General features: G+C 43.7%; 2 protein-coding genes and 2 long non-coding RNA genes across 5 annotated transcripts; 3 read left to right on the forward strand and 1 right to left on the reverse strand.

Annotated features, from left to right (window-relative positions):
* Positions 1–913: 913 nt before the first annotated feature.
* Positions 914–7,124, forward strand: LOC130686449 (neprilysin-1-like). The gene is made up of 8 exons (XM_057509578.2): positions 914–1,529; positions 2,510–2,563; positions 3,234–3,395; positions 3,549–3,632; positions 4,051–4,268; positions 4,515–5,531; positions 5,589–5,892; positions 5,990–7,124. Exons 1-8 carry the CDS (start codon positions 965–967, stop codon positions 6,211–6,213), a joined length of 2,628 nt encoding a protein of 875 aa, XP_057365561.1. The 5' UTR covers positions 914–964; the 3' UTR covers positions 6,214–7,124.
* LOC130686438 (uncharacterized) lies at positions 6,937–19,881 on the reverse strand. The gene is made up of 15 exons (XM_059494155.1): positions 17,228–19,881; positions 16,932–17,166; positions 16,693–16,856; positions 16,213–16,395; positions 11,937–12,121; positions 11,348–11,871; positions 10,466–11,144; positions 10,198–10,399; positions 9,768–10,134; positions 9,504–9,708; positions 9,177–9,436; positions 8,944–9,106; positions 8,764–8,880; positions 8,599–8,686; positions 6,937–7,723 (listed from the first exon to the last, which is right to left on the reverse strand). The coding sequence occupies exons 1-15, from the start codon at positions 19,839–19,841 to the stop codon at positions 7,506–7,508; spliced, it is 6,204 nt and encodes a 2,067-aa protein (XP_059350138.1). The 5' UTR covers positions 19,842–19,881; the 3' UTR covers positions 6,937–7,505.
* On the forward strand, positions 7,926–8,770 carry LOC130686516 (uncharacterized). The gene is made up of 3 exons (XR_008999901.2): positions 7,926–8,060; positions 8,138–8,366; positions 8,572–8,770. It is a non-coding gene; the product is annotated as an uncharacterized LOC130686516 (long non-coding RNA).
* On the forward strand, positions 12,025–27,060 carry LOC132087769 (uncharacterized). 2 transcript variants are annotated; one of them, XR_009420552.1, is made up of 15 exons: positions 12,025–12,149; positions 12,279–13,648; positions 13,736–14,203; positions 14,293–14,359; positions 14,436–14,641; positions 14,700–14,810; positions 15,935–16,040; positions 21,269–21,701; positions 23,300–23,533; positions 23,820–24,344; positions 24,405–24,692; positions 24,981–25,231; positions 25,300–25,426; positions 25,512–25,821; positions 26,272–27,060. It is a non-coding gene; the product is annotated as an uncharacterized LOC132087769 (long non-coding RNA). The 2 variants fall into 2 exon arrangements; XR_009420551.1 differs by lacking the exon at positions 26,272–27,060 and having other exon boundaries at positions 25,300–25,447; positions 25,512–26,257.
* The last annotated feature ends 298 nt before the right edge of the window (positions 27,061–27,358 follow it).

The raw sequence follows: 27,358 nt of genomic DNA on the forward strand, positions 1-27,358 counted from the left end.
TTCCTGATCTTGTTTGAACAAGAACTAAAAAGCATCCAAGTAGTACAGGGGAAAAAAAAGGTCAAACCTTTGAACAGAAATCGATTACCCATTGAATCACGTAGATATGTACACTGTGTACGCTTTATAAGCTCCATACTTGCTGCTGTGTATATGTACCTAACAAGATTACTAGTTATCTGCAACATTTTTCTTCTTTTGAATAACGGCCGTGAAGAAAGAAAACCCTAAGGGAGTCGACAGGGGGAAAAAAAGATGAAAAAACTAATAAAAAAAAAAAATAAAATAATAAAAGGCCAACCGGATAAAAAAAAAAGAAAAGGGAAAATCGACCCAACATCATCTCAGGTTTCTATAAATAATTTTATTTTCTGTTCAATGATATCTCTAACGGTGTATCCATATTACAGGTAAAAATTGAAGTGATACATCTAAATAACTAATCACCAATTGTTAACAAAGTTGAAAAGAATGATCAGAAGGTAAACAAAATTGTGCGAATACAAGTTTTAGTTGATTAAGCGATTAAGAAAGCAACCAGTGGATTCCAACGTGATTGTTAAAGAAATCTTGTTTTTCATGTTTATTCAGGCGAAAGAATGCTACACCAATTGCCCACGTCCGTGTCACGGGGACATTTTTTTTTTTCTTTTGCCCGATGAAGACCGAAGATAGCGACAAGCAAGGCAAAAATACTTCAACCAGGGCACCCAAAAGAATAAAAAAAGGCGGAGTTGAATCCAGTTGGCTCACGCTCCATACCGAAACATGGGTAAGAAAAAAGTTTGCCTCTGTATACACTCTCTACTACTACACATACCATACAGATACACTCACAATACGTCTACACACACACACACACACACACACACACACACACACACACACACGCAGAGAGAAGAAGACGGGACTCTAGGCGCCTTGTGTAGTAAAAGCGTCAGTCGTTCAGCGAGTCTTGGATACGATGGCTGCTCCGCTTTTGGTTCCCGCAGCTCAGTCGATCCCGGCTCCTCCTCCATTGATAGTCGTGTCGATGGACAGTGTCGACGACGGTATCATCCAAGAAGAAGAAACGGTGAACGATGCCCTGCTACCCAAAACGTTGAATGTCGTTGCAATTCCGCCCACTAATGTGGCCGATGGCGGATGTGCAGCCAGTAATTCATCGCCCAACAGCCATCCTCCTGTAGCTCGTCGCTGGTGGGACGGATGGTTGCGGACGGATCCACCAGAAGCGATCAGTGATGTGACGCAACAAAACGGGCCCAAAAATCACAGTAAAAAGAGAAGCAAGAAAAAATCATCCGAAGTTCGAGTTGTTAATCATCAAAACAATTACGTGGCTGTGACGCTATCGGAAAACGATCCGGCAGCGGCAACAGCCGAGCCGTGTCCATCACCTACATCGTCGTCACAGCAGCCAAGAAGAAGAATATGCTGGTGGTTCCTCTTTTTGCTGTTACTCGTTACCGTGGCTTGCCTTGCTTTTGTCGCAGTTTCACTCGTCTCTTTACTCCGCAACGGACAAGGTAATCACATTCTATTTTTTGCCATTTTTTTCTTATCTCCGTGAATGCACGGTGAGCTAGTTCGGTTCCACAACATCTGACTTGAAGCGTTTGGAGAACGTCACAACTCGTTTTCGAGTGCAACTGCTGGAATGGAAGGGCTTCCGCCCCTTTCTCTCGCTCTTTTCAGGCCATGGATCTTACCGTCCTACTCTTAGCCCGTCATTCATTTGCTTCGTAAATTTTTTGTGAAGGGCACCTCCGAAAAAGAAAAACTGTTTTTAAACAGTGAGTGAGTTTTGGGTTGGTTACATGACGTGGATGTGTATACAACGAGCGTGAGCGTATACACACAACTGATTGAGTAGCTTATAATACCCACCTTGATCCAAGGTTGAACACTTCCTGTCTTTGCTTAATGAAAACAAAGTTTTTGCCGAACGAAAATCGATAGAAAATCCAATTTGAGGTTTACGAAGAGATAAAGCCCTTTTTCTTTTGTCCAGAGACAAAAACAAAGGGCAGATCACGAAGCAAAGCAAACGAAATAAATAAAGTAAAAACGCGTTCGTTCCATCAGAGATTTCAATACGCTGGTCACGTACTGTCCAAAGCATCTCCTTCTTGATGTGTCCACTCTGATAGATCGGGGCAACCGGACATGGGAGTGCGTATTGCTGTTTTATTGTGGCCCGTTCGGATAGAAACCTTTTTCTTTTCGGGGCTTCAAACTTTCTCCAACGACAAGAACAGAAAATTGGGTACGCGTGGAATTAGCAGATGCGTTCCTACATGTATTTGCAATGACCTTCCCATTTCGGGACGGCCCCCCCCCCTTTTTTTTGACATTGAAGGATTCCTCCTTGTGTCCAAGTATATTTTCGTATTCTGAAAATGGTCATTCAACAATCGAAAGAATGAAAACAATAGAAAATAACCGCTGCCGTGGGCTTTTAATTTCCGAAATAAATGTTTGTTTGTTTTTAAATTTCGATTTGTAGGTCCATTGACAACTGATCCGACGGTTTGCTTCACAGAGGAATGCGTCCGTACAGGTATGTTTGATTAAACCCTTACCTACACCACCAAATATTTAAGAGGTGACATCTCCTCTGGCACTTTCTAACTGTAAGCTATAGAACCAAATCGCAGTGCAAAACGTAAGTGAAAAGCGAGAAAAAAGACCGTGATTGTGCGTGGACTCTCTCTTTCCCAGTTGTCGCGCCCTTCCTTTTCAATTCGTCGTCTTTATACGGACGGGCGTGTTGTCACGCTCTTAAGTTTTTGGTGTATATCCTTGGCCAAGGTCCTATGTAAATCATTCGTCTTTTCTCTCGACAGTGCAACTTTTAACAAGACATTTTTTTTCTTTTTCTTTGGGAGTTTTCTGTTCATGTTGTTTTGATTCGCCAAAAAAGAAAAAGAAAAACGAAAATCCACTACTACACTTCTCTCTCTTTTTCCTTTTTGTCCGGTTGTCCCGCTTTCGACTTGATTTACTTTGGCATTGGCTCTGGAAAAGTACCAAATGGTACAAGTTAACTGCGTCATAATATTCTCTCTTTTTAAAAAAGTAAAATTAAGCCGATTACATAGTCCCCTTAGTTAAAGAAAATTTGACTTCAATATTAACTTCCATATTTGTAAAGCATTAAAAAAATGTAATTGGATGGTTTAACGAGGTTGATTTTTTGTTTTTTATATTAACGATGTGAACGTACACAGCCGCCTCGTTATTATTGGCCATGAACCGGTCGGCCGACCCGTGCCAGGATTTCTTCCAATTTGCCTGTGGCACGTGGAATAAGAAGCACCTGATCCCGGAGGATCGATCCAGTATTAGCACTTTTGAAGTCCTATCTGACCAGCTGCAAATCATCCTGAAAGGTAGTCCCAAACGTTTATTATCGTGCAATCGTGTTCATGATTTATTGGCATTTTCACGCCGCGTGAATGTTTCACATTCCCTCGCGCCCGTGTGTAAATGTTCAAAAGGGATACAGAACAATCCAATCATCGCGCTTGATTATTTTATTATAGATTTACTTCAGGAGGAGACGATCCCCGAGGACAACGAGACTACCATCAAAGCCAAATTATTCTACAGTTCGTGCATGAACACAAGTGAGTACCAGACCTCATCTATTAGGCCCATCTGTATGTATGTACGTTTTTTTTTTTTTCCTGTTAAAGCCGACATGGTGTCGGTGTGTGTGTGTCTTTTTCTTCACCTAAAAGGGAAATAGTGTGCGGAAAGGCTGAACGGGCTTTTTGGCTGCTGTTGCTGGCTTATTGATTTATTGATCCTCTTGGCCTCACTCTCTTTTGCCTTCCCCCTCTTGACTGTCATCGTTCAGCCCCTCCAGTGCGTGACTTAATCTCCTTTGGGATACACGCAGACACACAGCCTATAAGCCTTTTTTGTGGGGAGGGGAAGGGAACGCTGTCTTAGATATTGTTGTGTCTATGTTAACCAGATGGCCTAGCGAAATGATGTGCTAAAAAAAAAACACAGATTTTCATCACATTCTGAAAAACAAAGGTCATATCAGATCGACAGGCGATACCGTCCTCCGCGAAACGCTGCGATCCCTGGGCGGATGGCCCGTCCTCGACATGGGCTGGTCCACCGGTCAAGGTGCCAGTTTAGAATCGGTGGAAAATCTGCTCGGTCGACTTAGAGGGGACCTCAACCAAGGAGTCTTGATCGAACAATGGGTCGGTCCCGACGATAAGAACTCATCCGTCAACATTATCCAGGTAAATTTTTATTATCGCTGCGTATTAAGAGAGACACGTACTATATCTGTGATTATTAATTCAGTGAGAAACTCGATACTCGCTGTTGCTAATAAGCTGTTCGTCAAAACTTGTCTGGCTGCAAAGAAACAAAAATTTCGCTCTCTGTAGACATAGAAAATTAATTGGATCAACGTATTCTTTTTTTTTTTACGTTGTCACGCACGTATTTTCAAAACATCTTGGATTTGCCACTATTTTTTGAAGCTCGACCAAATGCAATTAGGCCTACCCGGTCGCGATTATTACCTGAAATCCAGCAGCGCTCGCGACTTGAAAGCCTATCATCGCTACATGACCGAAGTGGCCGTCTTGCTGGGCGCCGATAAACGCTACGCATCGGATGAAATGAAAAAAGTCCTCCATTTCGAGACTCTTCTGGCCAACATTTCCACTCCGGAAGCGGACCGGCAAGACACGGGAGCCATCTACGATCAGCTGACTTTAGTCGAGCTGGAACGTCGCGTTCCAGAGATTCGTTGGCGTGAATATTTGAACGCTTTCCTTCCCAATTTAACAGTCGAAGATTCGGAACCGATTGTCAGCTACGCTATGAGTTATTTCGAAGAACTGGGCAAACTTCTAATGCGGACGGAGCGTCGCATCGTTCAAAACTACGCTCTTTGGCGTCTGATCATGGAACTGGTACCTCACCTGTCTGATGATTACCTGGAGAAGAGGGCCGAATTCCGGCGGGTGCTGACCGGTGTTTTGAGCGAGCGCAACCGTTGGAACCAATGCGTCGACTGGACCAATAAGAAACTGGGCATGGCCGTCGGCGCCATGTTCATTCGCGACAACTTCAACCAGGAAAGTAAAGCTGTGGCCCTAGAGATGATTCACACTCTTCGAGAGGCTTTCATTGACATTCTGGACGAGATTGAGTGGATGGACGGCGACACTCGTCAAGTTGCCCGTCAGAAAGCCCTGGCCATGAACGAGCGCATCGGTTATCCGGAGCTGCTGACCAAAGCGGACGCCCTAGATGAAGAGTACGCTTCTCTCAATGTCAGCGACGGACATTTCCAAAACATTCTCAGTGTCAAGCGCTACGAAGCCCAGTATAACCTGCACAAACTGCGCCAGACCGTTTCCAAAGATAAATGGTCAACAGAGCCGGCCGTCGTCAACGCCTTCTACAATCCAAACATGAACGACATCGTCTTCCCGGCCGGAATTTTGCAACCTCTTTTCTACAGCAGCCAATTCCCGAAGTCTCTCAACGTAAGTGACATATTTTTTCAAAATAAATCATAAAAATAACTTGTTTCCCACGATTAGTATGGCGGGATCGGCGTGGTGATCGGTCACGAAATCACGCACGGATTCGACGACAAAGGCCGGCAATTCGACAAAGACGGGAACCTGAAGCAGTGGTGGAATAATGCAACGGTGCAGGCCTTCCGGCAGCGCACTCAGTGCATTATCGACCAATACTCAAACTATAAACTAGATGATGTCGGACTTCACATTAACGGGCGGATGACACAAGGAGAAAACATCGCTGATAACGGTGGCCTCAAGCAAGCCTATCGAGCGTATCGCAAATGGGTCGGACGTCATGGCGAAGAGCCTCTGCTACCAGGTTTGTTACTCTGATCTATGCGCCTTCATCCTATTGAGGTGCACACGCGAGCTTGATATTTTATGGATAAAGAGCAATCGCATCAATACATTAACAGGTCTGAATCTGAGCCACGATCAGCTCTTCTTTCTCAACTACGCCCAGATTTGGTGTGGCACTATGAGGCCGGAAGATGCTTTGACCAAAATCCGATCATCGGTACACTCACCGGGGCCCATACGGGTCCTCGGTCCGTTATCCAACTCGCCCGAGTTCGCTAAAGCCTATCAGTGTCCACTCGGCTCTCCGATGAATCCGCATCATAAATGTTCCGTATGGTGAACATTTTTGGGTTCGTTTTTATTATTATTATTTTCTTAATCCGCACACAGTGTCCTCTATTCTTCTTTTATTTGTCTCTTGATTTTTTTTTTGATTTTTTTCCACCGAAATCGTTTTGGTGAAAGTTCGAGGGGGAAACAAGAACAAATTAACAACAAGAAAAAAGAATATTTTATACAGGCTCGACGTAGAATGCGAACCCAATGAATTTTTTTCAGAAATTATTTTTGTACATAGAAGTGATAGCGGATACATTTTTTGTTTATTGGAGGAAAAAACAAAACGGGGAGGAAATGAAGTAATGTGAATTTTCTAGCTACGCCATTTCTTAGCACCAAAAAAAAAAGAAATTAACAAACGTCCCTTTTTCCTCCGTAATATTTGGCAATGGCGTGCGAACTTTGCTTTCACAGGACCCACTAAAAGTGCCGTACGTCTCTCTTTTCCTGTTCTTATTATGTATTCTTTATGACAATGTTGTGACTCTTTCTTTTGCAAAACCAAAAAAAAACAACAAAAAACTAATCAAGAAAAAAAGATTATTCACACACAATTGAGAAGAAAGGAAATGAGATTTGCCCTCCAACCCTTTTTTATTCTATCATATGTTCACGTACCGACACACAATTCGTCCAATTTTTTATAACTCAAATAATAATTCAAAAAAAATTGAAAAAAAAATTCTATATAAGAAGTTAATAACCAAACCTTTCGGCAAGTATGTATAACAATACACGTCGCGTTGTTTATTATTTCATCACATATCTGACAAACACACTCGGCTCTTTTGCTCGCTTTGCCTCTCGGTAAGGATAATATGAAAATATTCACAGACGTACACAAATACATTTCTAAAAAAACATTTCCAGCCTCTAGCAGAAACAAATTATAGCTTTACAGTGTATATAGCGCGAAATCAGAAAAAGAATGCATCAATTATAATTGGTCTAAACGATTTAAAAAGTATTTAGAGAGGGATAAAAAATGAGATGTTAACAATCTCTTGAAGTAGTTAGTAACTCTGATTAGTGGTTTTCTTGCATTATGGATTTTCGTCTGCTATTTACACACACACACGTAAAACAGTAATTTAGAGATATGATTTTTTTTTGTAAATACAGTTGACAATTCCTTTTGACTGATGGATATACAAAAATAAAACCAATGAAAAAAATAAGGAATATGCTGAAAAGCCCCGTCTGATAAAGAAAAACAGACAAAAATGAAAAAAAAGACGTAAACGTTGATTTACAGCTATTAGTGTCACAACCGATATCAGCAACATGTTTCATTCATTCGTTAAGAATAATGCTGGATTTTTTACTCTTTCTTTTATTTTCTTCCTTGTCTTTACGAGCTTGTTCCTCGATAAAGTTGCCAGATAGCGCCAGCAATCTGTAGCGTTGACGTAGATTACGCGCTCGAACGTGAGATGAGGCGATTTCCACTGTGTAGTTGCCCGGGAACCAGCCGCGCTGATCGTCTCGCATCCGTTCGCCTTGATACCAACCTAATATATAGGGGCATTGAGTGGTAGGGAAGGGCAATCAAAAAGAGAAAAAAAAAGTGTCAATGTCTCCATAGGCAATTACAGAAAGAGAAAAAAAGAAAACGTTGGAAAATTTTGAAACAAAGAAAGAAAAACCAAATCGAGAAAAGCATCGAGCACGTGGGCAAGCAAACGCCATCTACAAAGAAATCCGCGCCTTAAATTTAGTTGAAAGTGAACTCGCACACTAAAAAGGTGAAACCAAAATGGCTTAATGGTAATAACCCTTTTTTTTCTTTCTGTTGTGACCATAGGGAAAAGAAAAGAAAATCAAACTCCAGCCCCATACACCACACAGGTACATAGAATGGGATTTTCCACAGAAAGAAAATGATTATTACATCATAATTTACCAATGTGTTTCTTAAACCACAGGCTGTGAACATTCACCTGCTTTGCTTTTTAAAAATGGTGAGTGGAAAAACAATTAGATGAATGAGGCATGCACACATTCTGATGCATGCAGTCAAAAGCTGGTTAATAATACCTAAATGGAGTTAATCGGTCACTATACAAGTTTCCCTGCTGTGTGTTACCCATCTCAAAGCGCAGTCATTTCAGCAGAGCCATCATCTTCCTCATCTACACAACCAAACCATCACAGGTATTTACATATCCAAAAATTAATACCAGTTTCCAGTACTCCCATAACACACCCACAATATTCGATATCCAAAAGTGTTAATAAAATTTGAATGTTAATGTTGGTTAATCAAAAATATTGTTAATACCACATATCAATGTTATCTGTAATTAAAGCCAACACTATTCACTGGAATAACTTACAAACAACAAATAATTTTCTTTAGAATTCAAAACTTGGTGTGTGACATTACCGTCTGCCATTTTACGTAGGACGTTGACTACGTCAGCGACTTCCAGAGACAGTTCATCCGGCTGAGTGGCAACATAAGGATGAATGACCTGAAAACAGAAACAGAACTCGTTAATATAAGAACAGCTTCATGCGAGCGAGCTATTCATCAAACTGAAGGTTTCACCTGAACTTGGGGGCAATCCCACTCTTCGTAAATCTTCTCCTCTGGATTGTCTGACGTCCGCGGAGTTACGGCTTCCAGCCATCGAGTCCGATCGGATTCAGACGAGCAAGAGAGAATCTGTTTACAAGTAAGAACAAAATTTTACAACCAACTCGCCTTACATAACCCAAATCAAATTACCATTTCTACTGTTTTGTTTTCATGGTTTTGCAGCATTGTCAAGAGGATCAAATTCTTGCCCAGCTCGGATCCTGGTTTCCCAATGGGTTTTTCCGTACGCATGTGTTCATCCACTTGAACCATATTTCGAGGGCAGTAATCCAGCACGGCGTAAGAATCCTCTCTGTAAGTTTTACGACATCAATTTGGTTGTGAAAATTGAAGCCATTAAAATATTTATGCTTACGAATTACCCTTTCTTTTTAGTGATGACCAAGAGATCTGTGAACAAGAAAACGTAGACCGTCTGCTTGTGGATTTTTCGGCCGAACGTGAGACGAGCGTCAATGTCTCGCCACATGAGACGCTGCATCTCACCTTTCTTGACCAACCAGCGTGAAGCGGACATGATCGAAATGGCCTTGACGTCGGCGAAATCCAGCTGATTAGATACGACCAGCATCTCGTGGATGCGTTCGGCCTTGCGCGCCCCTTCGTTGCACTCTTGCACAATCTACTCATCGTAAACAAGAAACTAAATTATTATATGGCTCTTCGCAAACAATTCAAGCAAGTCTGACCTTGTTCAAGGTGGCGAGAGTCATCCGACAGCGTTCAAACTCTGCCGAGCCGCTGTCTAGTCGATGAAAAATGGCGTCGACGAGCAATGGCAATCGAGTGATTCGCTGCATTGGCAACATGAGGAAACTGTGCATGGCTAATGACTGGCACACGGGACTGGCCTCTAACCGACGCAGACAGTCAACAAACATTGGCTTGGTCTCCCTGGAAAAGGAGACGAAGAAGAATGATTAATTGGCATCTAAATTTCGTGAACACGTTACTTGAGCTCCCTCAGCATGCGCTCCTGATAGAGCTGATTGGTGCAGTACTTGATGTAGACTTCGAAATGTTTGGAAGCGTGTTCCAAAAGGATGTCGCAAATCTCGCGAATGAAGACATTCTCTTGCCAGCGCCGCTCCAAGTCGGCTAGAAGAGCTTCTGAGCATTCGCGTACCGGCACAATATCGGAGAAAAGAGTGTGGCGCTCCAGACGAGTGAGCAATGCTTCGCCGGCCGTTTCTCCGGAAAATTCACAACTCTGTATAAAGTGGGTCGTCAACACATTCAGCGATCGCAGGTACGAAGCTTCTGACGTAATCAATTCAAATTTGGCTTCTTGAAGTTTGCGCTGTTGCGGTGAAATGGTTTCTAATAACAAAAAATAATTATCACCATCTTTCTTTTGCTACGTTTAGGGTTTATGTAGCTCACCTAAAAGGCCACTGTTGATGACTTGAGGTAATTCACACCACAGAGTTCTCCGACCGCTTGATGGCATCACCAGTTCCATGGCTGTCGGCAATTTGGCATTGTATCCCTTAATGTCTTGATGTTCGTCCTCTTTGCGGCGATGTTCACCAATGACTTCGTAGTCATCCTCTTCACTTCCATCCCCTTGGTTTTGCGTGGCACGCTGAATTTTTAAAAGGACAACAATGACAGTAAGAAATGAAATTCAAGACATGCTTTCACGAATTACCTCAATAATGGCAGCTGTGTAAAATTGATACAGGGGCTCGTCGGCGAAATGACTACTGATATACAATTCCTCCGACTCGATTGGCGATTGCAGATCCAGATAATTGCGGACATTGTCCTGTTGTGTTGAACGCTCTGGCGCAGAAGCCAAATCACCGACGCCCATATAAGTTTCGCTGGAATGGCGCGAAGAAGTCACGCTAGCCATGGACAGTCGGCTGTAAGGTGTGCTCAACGAGGTAAGTGGAGCACTGCTTTCGTCTTTGGACCTCTGTCCATGTGTAACGAAAGCAATGTCGCTATAATTCATCGATTGATCCATTAACAGGGATCGTTCAGCGGCTATCCGGCTCTCACTGAAGGCCGTTGGCAGCCTCGAAAGAGGCTTTTTAGCTGGAACGCTGGCCAGCGGAGGAGGTGATGCTGCCAAGGCAGATTCGGCCGCCGCATGTTGTTGCCATACCGGAGATTTAACTGGTGGAGCAGGTGGAGCAGTTTTAGGTCGAACGGTTGATTGATATTGTGGACCAATAGAGAAGGCGGAAGATATCCTCTTTGGTCGAACGGGCACTTTGGAAGAATCGGGAGACTGAGGACTTATCAATGGTGGCACTGGACTGGGCGTCGACACCGGTTCGGGACTGGACGCCTCGCTGACTGCAGGACTTTTGTTATTGGTTCTGTAATTTTAGAAAAACAAAATAATAAGGTCATCATATTTTTGCCTCTTAAAAACCTTTGATTAAAAAAAAAAAAAGATATGGTGAGTGACAAGTTATTCTAGTTGATAAATTCCTTATTTTTTGTTTTCAAAACAGGTTTTTCTTTTTCTAAACAGGAGAAACGACACATGTCTTTTGGTGTGGAGGGAAGCAGCACGTACTTGACTGGTGTCGTTGGCTGCTCGATAGTCAACGTCAGATAGAAAGTCGAAGCTTTTTCTTTGTTTCCAGTGACACCATAAGTGGGTGACACGATAGTCATCCGCCGTCGAATTTGGCGCATCGCCCATGTGCCTTTCTTCTTGTGGTCACTGCTGTTTGGACGAACCTCCGGATGTCCTGGAGAAGTTGGCGATGATGGCGAATAGATTGGCTCTTTATTGGCTGCTCCATTGTTACTCTTATCCGGAGACATTTCCCGCCTCGAAGCGGATGGTTTAAAGACTTCACTCAGATCTGCTACGCTTGCCGTGCTCTTCTTTTTGATGCGCGTGATGGATTTACCAATGTCCGTCTTGGTCGTAGTCCAGTTACGACGCAGTCGGCGCATTTGCTCACCAGCCAAATCAGCGAATCGACCGATTTTCACTTGACCCGACCGTAACGATGGATCTTCGCTCTCTTTGGACCGTTCCGATCCGGATCTCGATCCAGGACGTTCTCTCGATGTATCCGATGTTGCATCCTTTTTTTGTTAAATATTTAAATAAATTTTATTTTCATAAAATAGATATGGATGAAAGTACATACCAGTCCTCGTACGACGACCTCTTCGAAAGCGTCATCCGAATCGAATGAATCGTCGAAGCTGTCGTCGTGATGATCCAAAAGTGTCACAGAAGCCGCGGCTCCCATTGATGTCAATCGCGGATTAATAACTTCGTAAAGGGCCTCGTAGTGATGGTCGTCCGCCAGATCATCGCCATCGCTTTCACCTGGATCCAGCGATTTAATCAAAAAGAGGTAAATATGTGAAAGACGTGGTAGGTAACAACAAAGGGATATAAACAGTAAAGAGTCATTGGTCCCGTTTTGTTCGTTCGCTTTCCCCCTTAAATTTTTAAAGAGCTATCCTCTTTTTCTACTTATCAGATGGTCACGGATACAAACGGAGATCCCCCGGAAGAGGAGAAAGTTCTAGGACGAACAAAAATTCTTTTTCTTCGTGACCGCAGAATTGCGAAAGATGATGTCCGCCTGCGTGCGAAGAGAAACAAAAGAGGACAAACCTTCCAACCAGCAAGCTACTGACTGCATTTCTATCGTGTCTTCAACTGTGACATTCCTCATCGCTTGAATGTTATTCCTACCACCGGAAGGCGGCAGGGGGGCTGGTGGACGACATCCGTCCAACTTGGGAGCAACTGGCTCGACTAGACCTTCAAGGGAATTGGCCAGGCAAATACGTGACGTGGACGACACGTACACTTGATACGGATCGTTGTCCTTTTGGCTGCGGGATCGATCCGTTTTCACGTTCCTCATCAACGCTCCTTGGAACTCTGAAAGCTGAGCAGGGAGTGGCTGATGGCTGATGGAGCGGAGACGAGCCGGGAGTGGCGGTCGGGCCGGAGGCGGCCGCTTCTTGACAGAATGTTGGCCAGCGCCATCGTTACGGACAGACTTGGCGACGGGTTTTTCCGTCTCTTTACGCTCCAATAGAGCGGCGGCGCTGCTGGCGTGTCGACGCAACAACATGATCTGTTGCGGAGACATGTGATCCCGATGGATGTAAATCTACGCCACGCTGCCGTTGTTCGCAATTGTAGCTGCAGCGACCCGTCTCCAATGTCGAATTATGAGCGACGAAATGAAACATTACAACCGATCAGGTCCGGCAGCGAACACAACGACGACCTTGGTGGGCAACACAAAAAAATTCTGCCTGCCAGCCAACACCGACAAATTCTTATCCTATGGCAACCATAGTACGCACGGTATACTTTCACTCTAACACAAAAAAAAACTCTCTTTTTACTGTTCTCCAGACATGAGTCAACTTTTAGAGGTTCTGAAACCACGATGAACCATCGGAGGAATGGAAAAAGGGCACCATCTGCTTTCTTAAAAACTATTGTTTTTCGGCTGATGGTAAAGACAAATCGGATATTACGATGGCTACATTTAATTACAAGAACATCCAGAGAAACACACAAAAGGATGGTCACACTGGAAGGACACGACCAAAACAGAACGGAGGTAAATTTTTTTAAGACTTTGTTTTGTTTTTCGTTGCTTGTGTGTGTTGAGCGAACGAAAAACTTTCGCTTCGGCTCTGGCGCCGAGTTAGAAACTCTCTGAGAGTGAGACACACACAAACATACGTCCTGGCCACCAATCTCTCGGCTCACATACGTAAAAAGAAAACTTTCACTCCCGACGCTATCGCCATCTCTTGTGTGGAACTGACAATTCGATGGAAAAATTGCCTAGGACCTCCTGTCCGCGCACACATTCCTTTCGTAGGCACATTGTTTTTTAGAATGTATATTATTATTATTAATATGATTATTATTATTGCGTGGGTTTTGAAACAAAAAAAAAAAAAGAAGGACTCTATGGCAGACTGACGTCACCCGCCTTTGTGGAAAAAAGAAAGACCTTGGTGATGGCGCCGGCGGAATTGATTAGAAAAACAGATGATGGGCAAGCAAGAGGCAACCAAACCAGTATATGCCATCTACACACCGACCCTGCAAAAGTAACCCAAAAACCGTGTGTGTACCTTTGACTTAGACAACGTCCCTGTGTGCAAAATAACCCTGCGGGCTCTCTTGTGTTATAAGCCGAGATGTTATTTTATTTTGCCTGGCGCACCTTTTTCTACCTCATTTCTTGCCTCTCTTGTATACGTGTCATTTAAACCAACTCGTTTTCCTTTTTATTTTTATTTTTCCTCCTGGAACACTCCCAACCGGAGCCGCGGATGAAACCAGACCCCCCTCAAGCTATTACAGCTATCAGTTGGGAAATCGCTCGAACGAAAATCTCCGAAAAACGTTTAAAGAAAAGAAGGCGTAAGGAAGTTTATGTTCTTAACACGAATCGCATTGTGTTCAAATCTAAAATTATTTTGTCCCTAACTAAATTATTATTTGTTTTCCAGGCAAACGACAAAGTACAGGATAATCAATAATTGCGGAATCGTCCTTGGAAAGTTCAAAATCAACCGAGTAAGACACAACAGCTGGCCATACTAAAATGCCCGGTTAGTACTACGCAATTACGCATTTCTTTATGATTATTCAGGAAGATTCAATGCTGTGAAAACACCCGCACGTTCTTGAAAAACGAGAGGGAAAAAAATTGCGGTGGGAAGTAATATGGTAACTTCCGGTGGACGCCATCACCATAGTTTTTATCTACGAGAGAACAGGAATCCCACATGTCCGCATCTTGTTTTGTTTTTTTACCACGCAAAAATGAAAATGCTCCACCAATTTATTTTGGTTCAGGTATCCATTAATATTTTCGAGGTTTATTATTATGATTTCTGACGCTTTCGTTCTTTAGTTTTATAGTTCATTCACGATCTGAGCTGCGTGATGATGCGAGAGCTCCTATGACTGATTTCGACATTCTCAGCTTTTTATGGCGAGCTTTCAACTTGGAAAAGGTGAACAGGTAAACATTTTTTTTTTTTTTTACCTTTCTGAGTGAGAAAAAATTAAAGAAAAAGGTGCGTGTAAAGAGGGGCCGTGAAAGAACTTTTATCTCTTCCGAGTGTTATTGCGGTTCGGCTTGGCAATCGCTGATGACCTAGATGACTGTGAGTAATGAGTCCGTTTGTTTCTTTTTGATGATTACGGCTGCATTACGTGCTTACTGCTATTACAGCTAAAATTAGACTTTGCAAAGCTGTTTTTGAAATATAAAAAGAAAGATGAAGTCGCGTGAGGCAAAAGGGATACTCGCAATCTCACGATAAAAATATTCGTTATCGTTTGTTGAATGGGGAAAATTCTTACAGGGGATTCCATTGTGTCAAGCGATTTTGATTTAGTGCTTGTCTTATCTGAAAGATGTAATACGACGATGTTAATGACGAAAGGTAGGGCAAGACGAGAGAAATTTGATCGGCACTTCCGGATGCGCGCTGTAACGCATTTTTAACTTTTACAATCGCATCCGCATTTGACGCAATACGTCCTCGTTATTATGTTAATATTTCATGCGTCATCTTTCGAAAACGATAGTTAGAGCCATCTATCGACAGTTGATTATAACTAAAGCGAACAGGTGAAGGGAACGGAGAAAAACAAAATCGAACCGGAAATGAACCAATCACAAAAAAATACAAGTTTTTTTTGTGGTTTTGGGCGTGGATTCTTGCGAGAACAGGCTTTTTCTTTCTTTTGTTTGTCTTTTTGATTGCGGTCTTTGTCTTTCCCGACCAAGATTCAGTGACAGATACGCCGATTGTTTTATTTGCAACCGGTTGGTCACGGCCGCCTAGTCACACTTTCCCGAACCGGCTGAAAGCCACGAACGCAGAGGCAAACAAAAGAACAAACACACAAACAAAAAGGGAGTGATGTCATAATATCAAAAATTGACGGTGCATGATTTTTTTTTGTTTTCATTCGCCCAAGGAGCCACGACATTTTCTGCTCTTTTCCCTACTGTTCAACTTTCAAAAGGACAAATGATTGGAGCTCCTTGCCCACCGTTTCCTTCAAATTGCCAATGCCTTTCAGTATCGAATCAATCAATAACCATTTTTCTTTTCTTTTTTTTTGCTTGTTTAGTTTCGTCATTCAACGAATGCCGCGGCTTCTAATGGCCTTCGACAATATCTCACGCAACACACCTGACTGTTGTTGGACAAAGCTGTGCAGCACGTTTTGGATAGACGTGAGTACCTAACCCAAAGTAATTATAAACTAAGAAAAAAAAACCTTCGAAAGCTATAACTAATTAACTGCATAGTAGCAGTTGAACGCTCCCACTAACGGCGCGGGAATGTGAAGGGGGAAAAGAAAAATAGCTAAACGCCAAAAGTATTAGTCAAATAAATTAAACTAACCGTAGTCCTCCCACGTTTGGCTGCTGCCCGTTCCACTGGCCTCCGTTTCGGCTGAGGGTAGCCGCCTGGCCGACGACTTTGTCATATGAACAGCCGACGTAGCAAACGTATCTGCATTGCTTGTTTCGGCAACGGCTACAGATGGCTTTAATTTGCCGGCCCGCTGTACTTGATGCCGCACATCTTTGCCGACCCGCTGTACTTGATGCCGCACATCTTTGCCGACCCGCTGTACTTGATGCCGCACATCTTTGCCAGTCCGCTGTACTTGCTGCCGCACATCTTTGCCGGCCCGCTGTACTTGCTGCCGCACATCTTTGCTGGCATGCTGTACTTGCTGTTGCATATCTTTGCCGACCAGCTGTACTTGCTGCTGCACATCTTTGCCGACCCGCTGTACTTGCTGCTGCACATCTTTGCCGACCCGCTGCACTTGATGCTGCACATCTTTGCCGGTCTGCTGTACTTGCTGCTGCACACCTTTGCCGACCTGCTGTACATCTTTGCCGGCCCGCTTGGAAAGCGTCGTCGCTTTGTTGAATCCATTTTTGACTAGGGTGCGCATTGTTTGCGACCATGATTGCTGACCACTTGCCTTTGGAATGGACAGTTTACGCCGGCTGGCTCGATGCCCTCGACGCACGCTGAAAAAACGGACATTTAAAAAAAAAATTCCCATCGTTAAAAACAAAAAAAAATTGAGTTGTTGATTAACTCACAAAGAAGCGTTGGTCACTTCGTGCCTTTGTCGAATCCGCGTTACCGTCCAGGCCGGCTCTTCTGGATCGCTAATATCTATCCATTCGTCACTCGTTTCGCTACGCCTTTCCGTTCCCGTCCGTGTTGATGTCGATGTTCCGGCTAAACTAGGCGCCGGAGAATCTGGAACTGCACCGCTGCCCATCTGGGTCAATTTGTAGGAGCATACTTCGTGCACGCCCTCCACCGATGAGTCTGTTTAAAAACAGGAAATGCAAATCACGGCCATTCAAAATTATTCATAACGGAATCTTACCTGACAGTGTGTCGCTAGACTTGTCGTTTTGACCGACCAATGAGGAAGACATGGAAGAAGGTGAAGAATTTAATCCACCCATTTTACTGGTGGCTTCACCCAGGTGGGCATAAATGGGCTCGTAGGAATGATTGGAACCGCTATAACATCCGCCATAGCCTCTGCTGTTCCTTCCCAAATCGACGGTGCGGATGTCGTCGTAAAGGTAGCTGATGCTATCCAGCTGATCTTCGCACACGATAGCGGGCATAGCTGTCACTGTGACGACGGATGAAGATGCCTGCCCAGAAGGGGATCCGCATTCTTCGTAACGCAACGTACTTCCGTCTTCGTCTTCCGTCTGTTCGGCTTCCGGTGGCAAGATTCTTTCGTATCCCAACGCGGAACTACTGCCCGGATCGATGTACCCGCCGGAAGAGGTGGTGGATAGAGGCGATCGCATCAGCTCGTCGTAGCCGTTGGATTGTCTCCGGCCCGTGAGGTAGGACAGCTCGTCGTAAGTTACGCAGTTGGGCGTCAGTTTCACGTCGTCGTACTTGACGGATGTGGCCGCATCGGACGGATTCGACGTCAAACTGCAAGGCGATTGGATTTCGTCGTATCCACTGGATGAAGACGACGATGATTTGCTCTGATTTCGATGATGAAGCGTGTCGTAAGCGTTCGATTGTCGGGAGCGCAGCGTGTCGTATTTGCTGCTGCCCATTTCGTAATAATCGCAAGGCTCGGCGTTCGTCCGCGTCGTTCCGCAAACGGCCGCCGTTGTCGCCACTCGTTCGTTGAAACTAGTCGCTTCGTAGATCAAACTCTGCATACTCTTCTGATCCCGCCACAGGAAGGAATTGTTTGGCTCGATTCCTTCCGGAATAACGGCCGTCGGTTCTTGATAGTGAACCGAACATGAAGAGGCAACCAACTGACCATCCACACCAGCCGCCGGAGCCGATGGATGGCCACTAGTTGGATGGCCACTAGTTGGATCGCAACCCACCACTTTGCCATCCTCGAATTTCTCAAACTTGCGAATGGCTTGTTTGACGATGCTCATCACCGTTCCGTAGACACTTGCACCGTTCTTCAACGAAGAAGATCCGGCCGGATCTGAAGGCAACGGCCTGGCTACCGAGTGAAACCTTCCACCATAAGGTTGAGAGAGATCGTGGCTCTTCCGCCGCGCTTTATCGACGCTGCTCGACTTGTTGTCCGACTCTTCTGGCGGCGGATCGAGGATTTCCGGAATCGTATCGATCGGCCGGCTTCGTCCAACATTTGACGTCAAGTTATTTCGCTTGGGGCCTATGCTGACGGATTCGCAAGAGACGGTGGGTGCAACCAAACGCCAAGACCACGTAGAGGAAATTGGGCGCTGATTGGGCGCCGGAATTCCCCCCGTATCGGCCGCAATCGGTTGACCGACGCTATCTGATGATTTATTATCCCGTCCATCGCCTGTGACGTTCGTATTGTTATTGTTATGATTAGCGGTGATCGAAGCGGTGGCGCTAGTGTTGCCCTGCCGTCGACTTTCGTTGATGAGCGAGTTGAATTTCGAGGCCAAAATAGCTACTTTGCTGGGGGGTATGGCCATCGAGACGCTAAAGCCGGGAACTTTTTTATGGAACGATGATGACGAAGGTCGCCGCCGGACGCTGCGGGGCCGCTGAGCAATAAAACCCGCGCCGCCGCTGGACAAGTTGGTGGACAAAGACGGAGTCGATCCGGAAGAGGATGCCGACTTGGTGCTGGAAGCGATGCTCGTCGCATCTGCAACGTCGGCCTGTTTGCATCTGCGCTGAGATGAGCGTTTCGAGTTGCGATGCAGACGACTGTTGAAACTGTTCTTACGTGACGTCATCACCGACGATGTGGCCGATGAGCAGCAAGAAGAACCGGAAGGAGGCGCCAAGGTCACACGGAGACTGGCCCTCGTCCCGTCCCGCCCGATCAGCTCAATCAAACCGCCGTCCATCACTCCGTTGGCGTCCAGCAGCTGGACCAGCTCGGGTAGCAAATCCAACGCTACTGACGTTGATGAAGCTGGCGGTTCTGTTGCAAGAAGCGGAGGAGGAGGGGAAGGCTGTTCCGCTCGGCTAGATCGCGAGTCAAGGCCGACGGCCTCTTCGTCGTCTAGCAAACTATGCAGAAAATTATTTTTGGCCGACTCGAGCGCCCGAGTGTCGTGTCCGGCACTTTGTTCCACACCTTCGCGTTTCGTGAGTGCCCGGTTGACGACATTCTTGCGGAATAAATTCTGGTTGGCGTTGCAATCGAGCGCAGGTGGAGATCGCCGAGACTGCTGGGCGCCACCGTAGACTGTGTGTAAGAAGGACTTCCTCTGTTGGACGGGTTGTTTGGTTTCGGCCGCACTGTGCACCTTGTTGTTGCCGACTATGACGGCCGAGTATTCGACACTACTCGCCTTGTTCGCACTTATCGTTGCGTGACTACTATCCGCTTCCAAACCGGCCAAGCTGCTCACGCTGTCCACGCCACTGTCCTCTGTGTCGTAATCCCACGGACGGGAATTTACCCGCAATTGCTGATTATGTCTTTGGCCTTGGGCCATTTCGGGACTGGACGTTGGACCTGCCGACGTCTTTTCGATCAAATGCATTTTTCTTCTCAATCAAATAGCGGCAATCACCAAGAAGATTGTGGCCGTCTGACGCTTCAATGGCTGTGTACACGATGCTAGGCCATCCGGACTCGGTGAACGCGCCACCTGCCGCAAGCAATTAAAGAAGAAATAAAGAAAAATTCTGTCGTGAATTTCTCAACTTGTAAAGTAATAGTAAAGATGACGTGCCAGGAAAGGTATGGGAAACGAAGATAGCAGTACGACAGATGATGAGTGCGTAATAATGGAAGTGATTATGAACGTCTCGGTTGTATACAGCGTTCGCTGCCAGGAATTTTTTTGTGGCGGCAATAAGGGACGGGGTACGGTCGAGAGCAATCTACGTGAAAACAATGCCAAGAGCTCTCTGAAAAGGTCAGATCGTGAGTAACATTGGGGAAGAAGAAGGAATGACAAGAAGAAATTGAGGACGTAATAACATCCATCACGACGTTGGTACTTTGGTCGGTAGCTGGTGTTTTATTCGGACAATTGCCCGCAAGAAATGTGCGTACAAAGAGCCAAAATAAAAACGAAAAGAGTCCCAGCCAACGTTTTTTACGGAATTAGAATGGAATATTCCACGAAAAGAACAAACAAGACACTATCGTAAAGACAGCGGTACATTTAACAACTAAAAAAAACCATCAAGAAATCCGCTAAATGTTTTAAAAGGGAAGATTTCAAGTTGGGAGCTTTCCGCACAGTAAACCGATGTTATGAGATTCACGGCGCTACGTACAACTTATCAACAACACCTGTGCTCTGGACTGAGATTCTTCGGCGGGCCAAGAAAAGAGACTGGACCCGTTTGTCAGCTCGCCCGCTCGTTTTGAATTCCACGGCCGCCCCTTTTTTTTTTTTTTTTTCCACAGTGCTCTGTGAAGTTTTTCTTGTTCTAAATATTTTAAGAGCGACAATAGTTTTCGTACAAAGACGTTTTGTATGACCGGACAGAGAAAAGAGAGAGTTTATGTATTTAGCCGCCATGACTCCCCGGAAATCAAAGCGGCCAGTTACTAAGGGCATGTTAACGTAACAAACAACAGATGCGAAAAGAAACAAAAAAAAAACAACATTTGTTTTCTGTTATCTCTCGTAGAAAAAAAAAACAGTTATTATATCGTGCTCATTTTTTTGTTGGGAGGGTTTCCCTGTAGGTCACCACCTTTTCACGAGGGGGGTACGTTAAGTGACCTCCATTGACCTCATGGGAACTAGAGGTCATTTACCTGTTGTATGGGAATATACATTCCTGCGATTTCCATCTGAAACAACCGGTCAACCCAAATATTTTTTTTTCTTTTGGTCATCCCGTTGTTTTTCTGTATAATTATTTCTACAAGTCAAATGACTTAATTTTAATATAGCGGTTTTCTTCTTCCATCTAACTCGTTTTTTTTTCATTTTTTTTTTATCTCTAGAGAAGGATGACAATCGTACTGGTAAAACAACTGGAGCTCTCCGGAATTTGTATAGTTGAACCGATGTGGCGACCTTGGATTGGTGCGAAAAGATTTTTTCGAAGACGACAATGTACCGAAAAAGGAAACCAAGCCGTCACTAACGACGTCGTTGGAAACAATCAACAGGGAATGACTGCCTCGTTAAACCACAGATGCGTAAGAGCTACCGACAACAGGATAACTGGGTGGAGTGAAAACCGAAAATGCACCACAAGGAAGAAAAACGAGGACTGGATCACGCGCTAACGAGGAATGATACGGTCGGTAGGAGATGGAAAAAAAGAAGAAGATTTAGTTCCCACGATTGTGCCAACCAACTTTTTTTGTCGACGTGTGCGGCGCTTCAGTTTTTAGCTTTTTTGGAAATGGATGAAAAACGGGAACGCACAAGGTAAGGACACCCGATCTTTTATTTGCCGAACAATATTATATTATAAAGGTATTTTTTTTCACGCGTGAGACAAGTTAGATTTCACATTCACGCCGCGGGTTATTTTGAAAACAATTTATATTTTTTTTTTTTTAGAAAATGAAATTGTACGTGAAAAGCTTCGTTTTCCGCTTTTCCATAGTAGCAACCTTTGACCCGCTCCGCATGTTTAGGTTGTTCATTTCCCAACATATCTGACACATAACAAATAGCAAAAGAGGATTCTATTATATAAAAAAAAAGGCCGTGATACCGTTGGCTTGTCATCCACGCCTACAATCCTTCCGATTTTCATTTTTTTTGTTTTCCCTAGCACAAAATGCGATCTTGAAGAAGAAGAGTTTTGGGATTTTTTCATTCTCTTCCTACACGAACCCACACTGTGAGAACAGGTGAACGTAATCTGATGCCAGACACATACTGGCTTTTTTTTTGTACGTCGACGGGTCATCATTCTTCGTTTACAATTCGAGTCAGACTTTTTGCATTTTTCTATGCTTAAAAAAAAAAAAAAAATTTTTTTAAATGGACGTGCTTGGGCTGTATTTGCTGCATTCACAGAGGGGGGGAGTAGGAGGTTCGTTATGTTTCTCTTCTTGCTACTTTTATGTACATGAATATCCGCGTACAGCTCTCGGGAAGGTCATCTGACCAACAACAACAACAAAAATCTATAAATCCGCGGATTTGTCCGGTTCGCTTCTTGCAATTTATGAACGCAGGTGCTGCTGCCCTTGTCGGCCACACAAGCGCGTGTATCGCCGTGAATTTCGAATGAGTATCGTCGGCAACTCGCTCTTTTGCTGTTCGCTTCATTTTTCTTTTTCCCAATTTTGGTTCCATTCGCCAAAATGGCACGTCTTTGACAAGACACGTAGTGGCAGAGAGACTACATCTCAATGGATGTGTAATAACAGCCCGTCCGGGAAACCCAACCAGCTTTTAATCTATGCCGTTAAAAAAGGAATGGACGCGAACACTTTGGACTTTGTTCTCGAAATATACAAATGAAAAAAACGTGTTTCTTATCACGAAAAGATGATGGACAAAAACGATGATAATCACGAAGGTCAAAACGATCTAGAAAGAAAAAAAAAAGAATTGATCGAAAAGACGCTGCCGTATGTGCTACAACGTTTATGCACCACGGATTTCAAGAAGTAAACAGCCACCTGATCGCCCTCTGGCCGTATCTTGTTTTGCATATATTTTTTTTTTCTTACCCGTAGCTCATTCAACATTTATGACCGCAGCCAGTACTTACTAAAAGCGCAATAGTAGTATAGTGTGTGTGTGTGTGTACGCACTGCGCATAGCAAAAGAAAGGCCCGTCCCGCGTGAACAACTCTCACGCCGCAGGTCAATAAGACTCAACATTCTTGAGCGATGACGCCATCCGTCTATAGACAGACATCTTATTTGCCACAACGATGACACAAAAGCTCCGTTCTTTCTTTTCTGCCAATGTCACTCGATTCCGATTTGTATTATCTGCTATCGTGTTGTAGCGCTCACGTTTGACCGTCTCTCGTTCTTCTTTTTTACTCCCGTTTTTCTAGTAGCTACAAGCTGCGCATATGCCTAAAAATGGATTGTTTCACGGCAGAGTGGTCCACAGCGATTTACAACGTCCCACGATCGAACATCAAACGAGAACTGGTTCGTTGTTTTCCATTCTCGTTCACGAAGAGGTGCAGCCGAATTGTTTTTAAACTGCATCCCGTTCAAAGGTCAACGGCCAGCATTCGAATGAGTTAGAAAGAGAACCAACAGCAAATCTTAGGCGGACCAAGGTAAAAGGCCATTGTTTATGTGTGTCGTGTTAACACCAGCGCTGCAGGACCAACATGCGTACGGTTGCGTGCGTTCATTTCTTTTAATTGTATCTTTTTTTTCTGGCCAGAATTTTATTTTTTTTTTTTTTGGGTAAAGTGTGGTTAGAGAAGAAAAATTGAGCTAATAAAACGAGGAAAGGATGTGTAATGGGAACCCGGACGTTCCTGATCGAGAAAAAGCAATCGACGTTGTTATTACAAAAATTTCAAAAATTTTTCTCTTTTCTTTTCCCTGTAAAAATAGATGACGTCAGAGAGGCTATTCGGGGAAACAAAAACAAAAGGAATTGCTGAAAGAGGAAAAAAAAAAGCGACCACCCTCGTGTTATGCGGAACTACCGTACGCTGGAGAGAAAGAGAAATTGGCTAATCAGTATCAGCTGTATCGAATTCCAAACAACAAGAGTGAGATGATGGCCTCCCCATTTTTTTTTATGTTGTTATCTATTCTATACTTTCAAGGTTCTTCTAATAATGCTATTATTTATTATTCCCCTGTTTATTCAAGAGCGTATCCGCCACACAAGGCGGAACAAGCGCTTACGAATGTTGGCCAGATTGTCATATCCAACGGCCGGCTATTGCTGCGAGCCAAATTACATTTCCAGGAATTAGTGAAACATATTTGATCTCTTATCATTAAATTTTTCTTTTCTTTTTATTCATATGCAATCTTTTACACATGTCAACGTTTCCTAACGGATAGTGCGACCCAACTAAGCCACCACGAAAGTTGAGGAAAAGACAAGAAAACTCGGGAAACAGGAAGGTATATAGTTTTTAATCGGTTATTTTTCATCTATTATTCTCCTATTTTTCTGGTTTTTAGAAAAATGGTGGGATGGCGTGTTGAGCTTTAGAAGCGGAGAAAAAAAAAAACTGGTTGCTGGCCCTATCTTCATGGATGACCTTCTTAGGGTTTGCCGCTGTTGCACTTGGCATCTTATATCTTTAGCATTTTTATTCAATGGGAAAAATGGAAAGAAAAAGGAAACAAACTTACCTTGCTGGTCGAATCACGTCAGCCAACACTCGATGGGAATGTTCAACTGGAAGAATGTTCATTTTTCACACACACACTAAAACACGGCGGTGCAGCAAAACGAGAAAGATCCAAGTGAGAAACCTTAATGTTTTTTTTTTTTAGGAAAATTGTTCCCTCTCAATATATTTGTGGTATATCGGATCGATAAGAAGCGCAACAGGATTTCGCACGGTGACACACACCTGTTCTTTTTTTCTATTTCGTTTTTCCTCTTTCTCTTAATTTCTTTTGGTTAAAAAAAAAAACTAATAAAAAAGGATCCCGCACTGGACGCTAATCAGCAGAATCTGATGATGACATTGAACTTGAATTCCGAAAAGAATTGGAAAATCGTCCTATTTCTTTTTCTTTCCGCTTTAGATATCTTCCAGGAGACGAACGTGAATGGCAGTCAGCTTCTTTTACACGAAAGGAGATGTATAAGCAGGTTGAACGCCAGCCACACACACACGCGGTTATCGCTGTCAAGGTGAAGTCATTTCATTTGCAGTCCCAACTATAGAAACGGACCGGCTCTTCTGCCTCGGTGTGTCGTGTTTTTTTTATAACACATTCGAGCGACACACAACACTGTGAGATGGGTTCCGACTCAAGAAAGGGCATGAAACCATGTACGTATGCACGTCCCACTCCACCCACTACAAACAGCACTTAAGATACAGCCTCTTATTTTTTACAGGGTCTTTGCTCCTGACGACCAGGCGTCTGACAAATCTTTCGGGCACAGTGTTTCTTGGGAGATCCCGTCAGCTGATGTGGGATGTTGTTGTCTATTGGAATGTCACAATTTGGAGCGCAGTCTCGTCGTGCTGGAACAGTTTTGCGAAGTAAATAATAATAGGTGAGTAACGAAAACGAGTCATTACTTGGTTTGTTATTTTTCTTTTTTAGTACCAACCAAAATTTCGGATAGAAGCGCTGCCCAACCAACCGCCCGCTTCACCTCCTCTTGGTCGACTGTTGATGGCCACAAGACGTGCGCTTAGTGTTGAGCTGGCCAACGGGTGAGGCTGCTATCCCCTTCTCTTCGAGGAAAAAGAAGGAAAAAAAAAGAGAGGTTTACTGAAAGACGGAAAGAAAATGCAAAGGGAATCGAATAAAACGTACACAAGGCGAAAGAAGGAGAAGCAAAAAGGAGGAACTTCGTCCCAAAGTCGAGGTAGACGCTCTTTGGCTGGCCAGCTCTTTTCCATCTTTCAAGGTAAAGCAGGAGATACGCCTGGAGGTTCTTTCCATTAAGCAAAAGCACAGATATATATATATATATACGTATTTTTATTTTTCTCTTCTTCTCCTCATCTTCCTTCTTTTTTATTCTTCTTTTTCGCCTTGACACGATGCCATTTTTCTCTTTTGATTCAACTTGTCTGTTAAATCCCGTTTCGGGTTCTCGCATATATTGTTGTTGTTCGTGGCCGTTTCACAATATGTACTACCTATTGCCCCAGCAATTGCCTGCCAGGTCACTTGTAACACCACTTTATTTGTAAACATTTTCTTTGTATTTTGCTTTCTTCACCTCTTTTTTAACCGCCGTTTCGTCATCGTTAGAAATCGATAGCACAGTTGCATTTCGCCTAATTATTACCAAGTCAAAAACGAAACTCACTTGCCCAATTTCCCCCCTTTTTTGTTTCTCGTTCGTTTATAGAAGCTGTGGGATACCAAAATGATGCATCCCGCTCGGCCAGGGTCAACTTGATTTTCCTTTTTTTTTAAATTATTATTTACATTTGTGGCTGCCTTTTTTTTTTCGGCTCGTGTGTAATCGCCCACACGTTCGGGCGACCAAGAATCCGATACGAAAAATTCGCGATATTGAATGGCGTGCCCTGATCATAACTTTGGCGGACGCCTAGTCGGCCGGGCAAGAGGACGGAAGAGGTGATGGCGAGCGATACGGCAAGATGCTGGTTTACAATGGCAAAGGTCGCATCGCAATAGTGTTGTATTATAAAATGCTCGATGGGGATATTTTTTTATGACTGGGGCCGTCGCTGTTGTTGAATTATTCATCTACTCTGCCCTCTATAAATGTACGAGGTGAAAAGTGGGCGATCATCAAAATATACCCAAAAATACTTAGGTTTATTTTTGTGTTTTTACGATGGGGACGTCGCTTAAGGTTGAGATGCTTTTGCACGATCTTGTAGATGGCCGACAAAGCTCGTGGAAACGCACTCACCTGGCTCCATTCAAATATTTTTCCATACGTGCGCTGTCATAATGGCATATCGACCGAATCTTAGCCTCCTGACAACAACAATAATTTTGAAACAATTCTCGCCAAAGTGATCGTTTCATAGGCGGGTAAAAAATAAGTAAACTAAGTCGATTCGGATGAGAAATTCTCCGAGAAAGTTAACGAATGTATTACAATGACAGTAGACACTGTATAAAATCACGCTTTTTCCTTTATTGCATAAGTTGGCCGAGGAAAATGGGAACGCAAATTTTTGGTTCAGATTTTTGTTTTTTATGTTATTTATTTTTTCACCATTTAGGTTTTAAATGGGACGAAAGTAGCTGAAAATACAGTTATTACGACAAATTTACGACAACTGTTTTAGTTTACTTACCGGGTAGCTAGCATTTTTGCCAAGTCTTGAGAAGTATGGCTGTAGTTTCGAAGTGAAAGGTGAAATTAAGAATAGTAATCAGTGTGCTCTCGAGAATTTAACAGCAGAAGTCAACCGTGAAAAAGAGAGCAAAAAACATTATATAAAATTTTTGTATTT

The sequence above is a fragment of the Daphnia carinata genome, chromosome 2 (genome assembly GCF_022539665.2).
Source record: "Daphnia carinata strain CSIRO-1 chromosome 2, CSIRO_AGI_Dcar_HiC_V3, whole genome shotgun sequence".
Taxonomy (NCBI): domain Eukaryota; kingdom Metazoa; phylum Arthropoda; class Branchiopoda; order Diplostraca; family Daphniidae; genus Daphnia; species Daphnia carinata.

Coding starts and splice junctions, on each gene's coding strand:
- LOC130686449 (XM_057509578.2), top strand. CDS start 965: ATGGCTGCTCCGCTTTTGGTTCCCGCAGCTCAGTCGATCCCGGCTCCT. Junction 3,396..3,548: donor GCTGCAAATCATCCTGAAAG/GTAGTCCCAAAC, acceptor ATTTTATTATAG/ATTTACTTCAGGAGGAGACG. Junction 3,633..4,050: donor CAGTTCGTGCATGAACACAA/GTGAGTACCAGA, acceptor TGAAAAACAAAG/GTCATATCAGATCGACAGGC.
- LOC130686438 (XM_059494155.1), bottom strand. CDS start 19,841: ATGCATTTGATCGAAAAGACGTCGGCAGGTCCAACGTCCAGTCCCGAA. Junction 12,122..16,212: donor CCAAACGTGGGAGGACTACG/GTTAGTTTAATT, acceptor CGCTGGATCCAG/GTGAAAGCGATGGCGATGAT. Junction 9,437..9,503: donor CTCTCGCCACCTTGAACAAG/GTCAGACTTGCT, acceptor TACGATGAGTAG/ATTGTGCAAGAGTGCAACGA.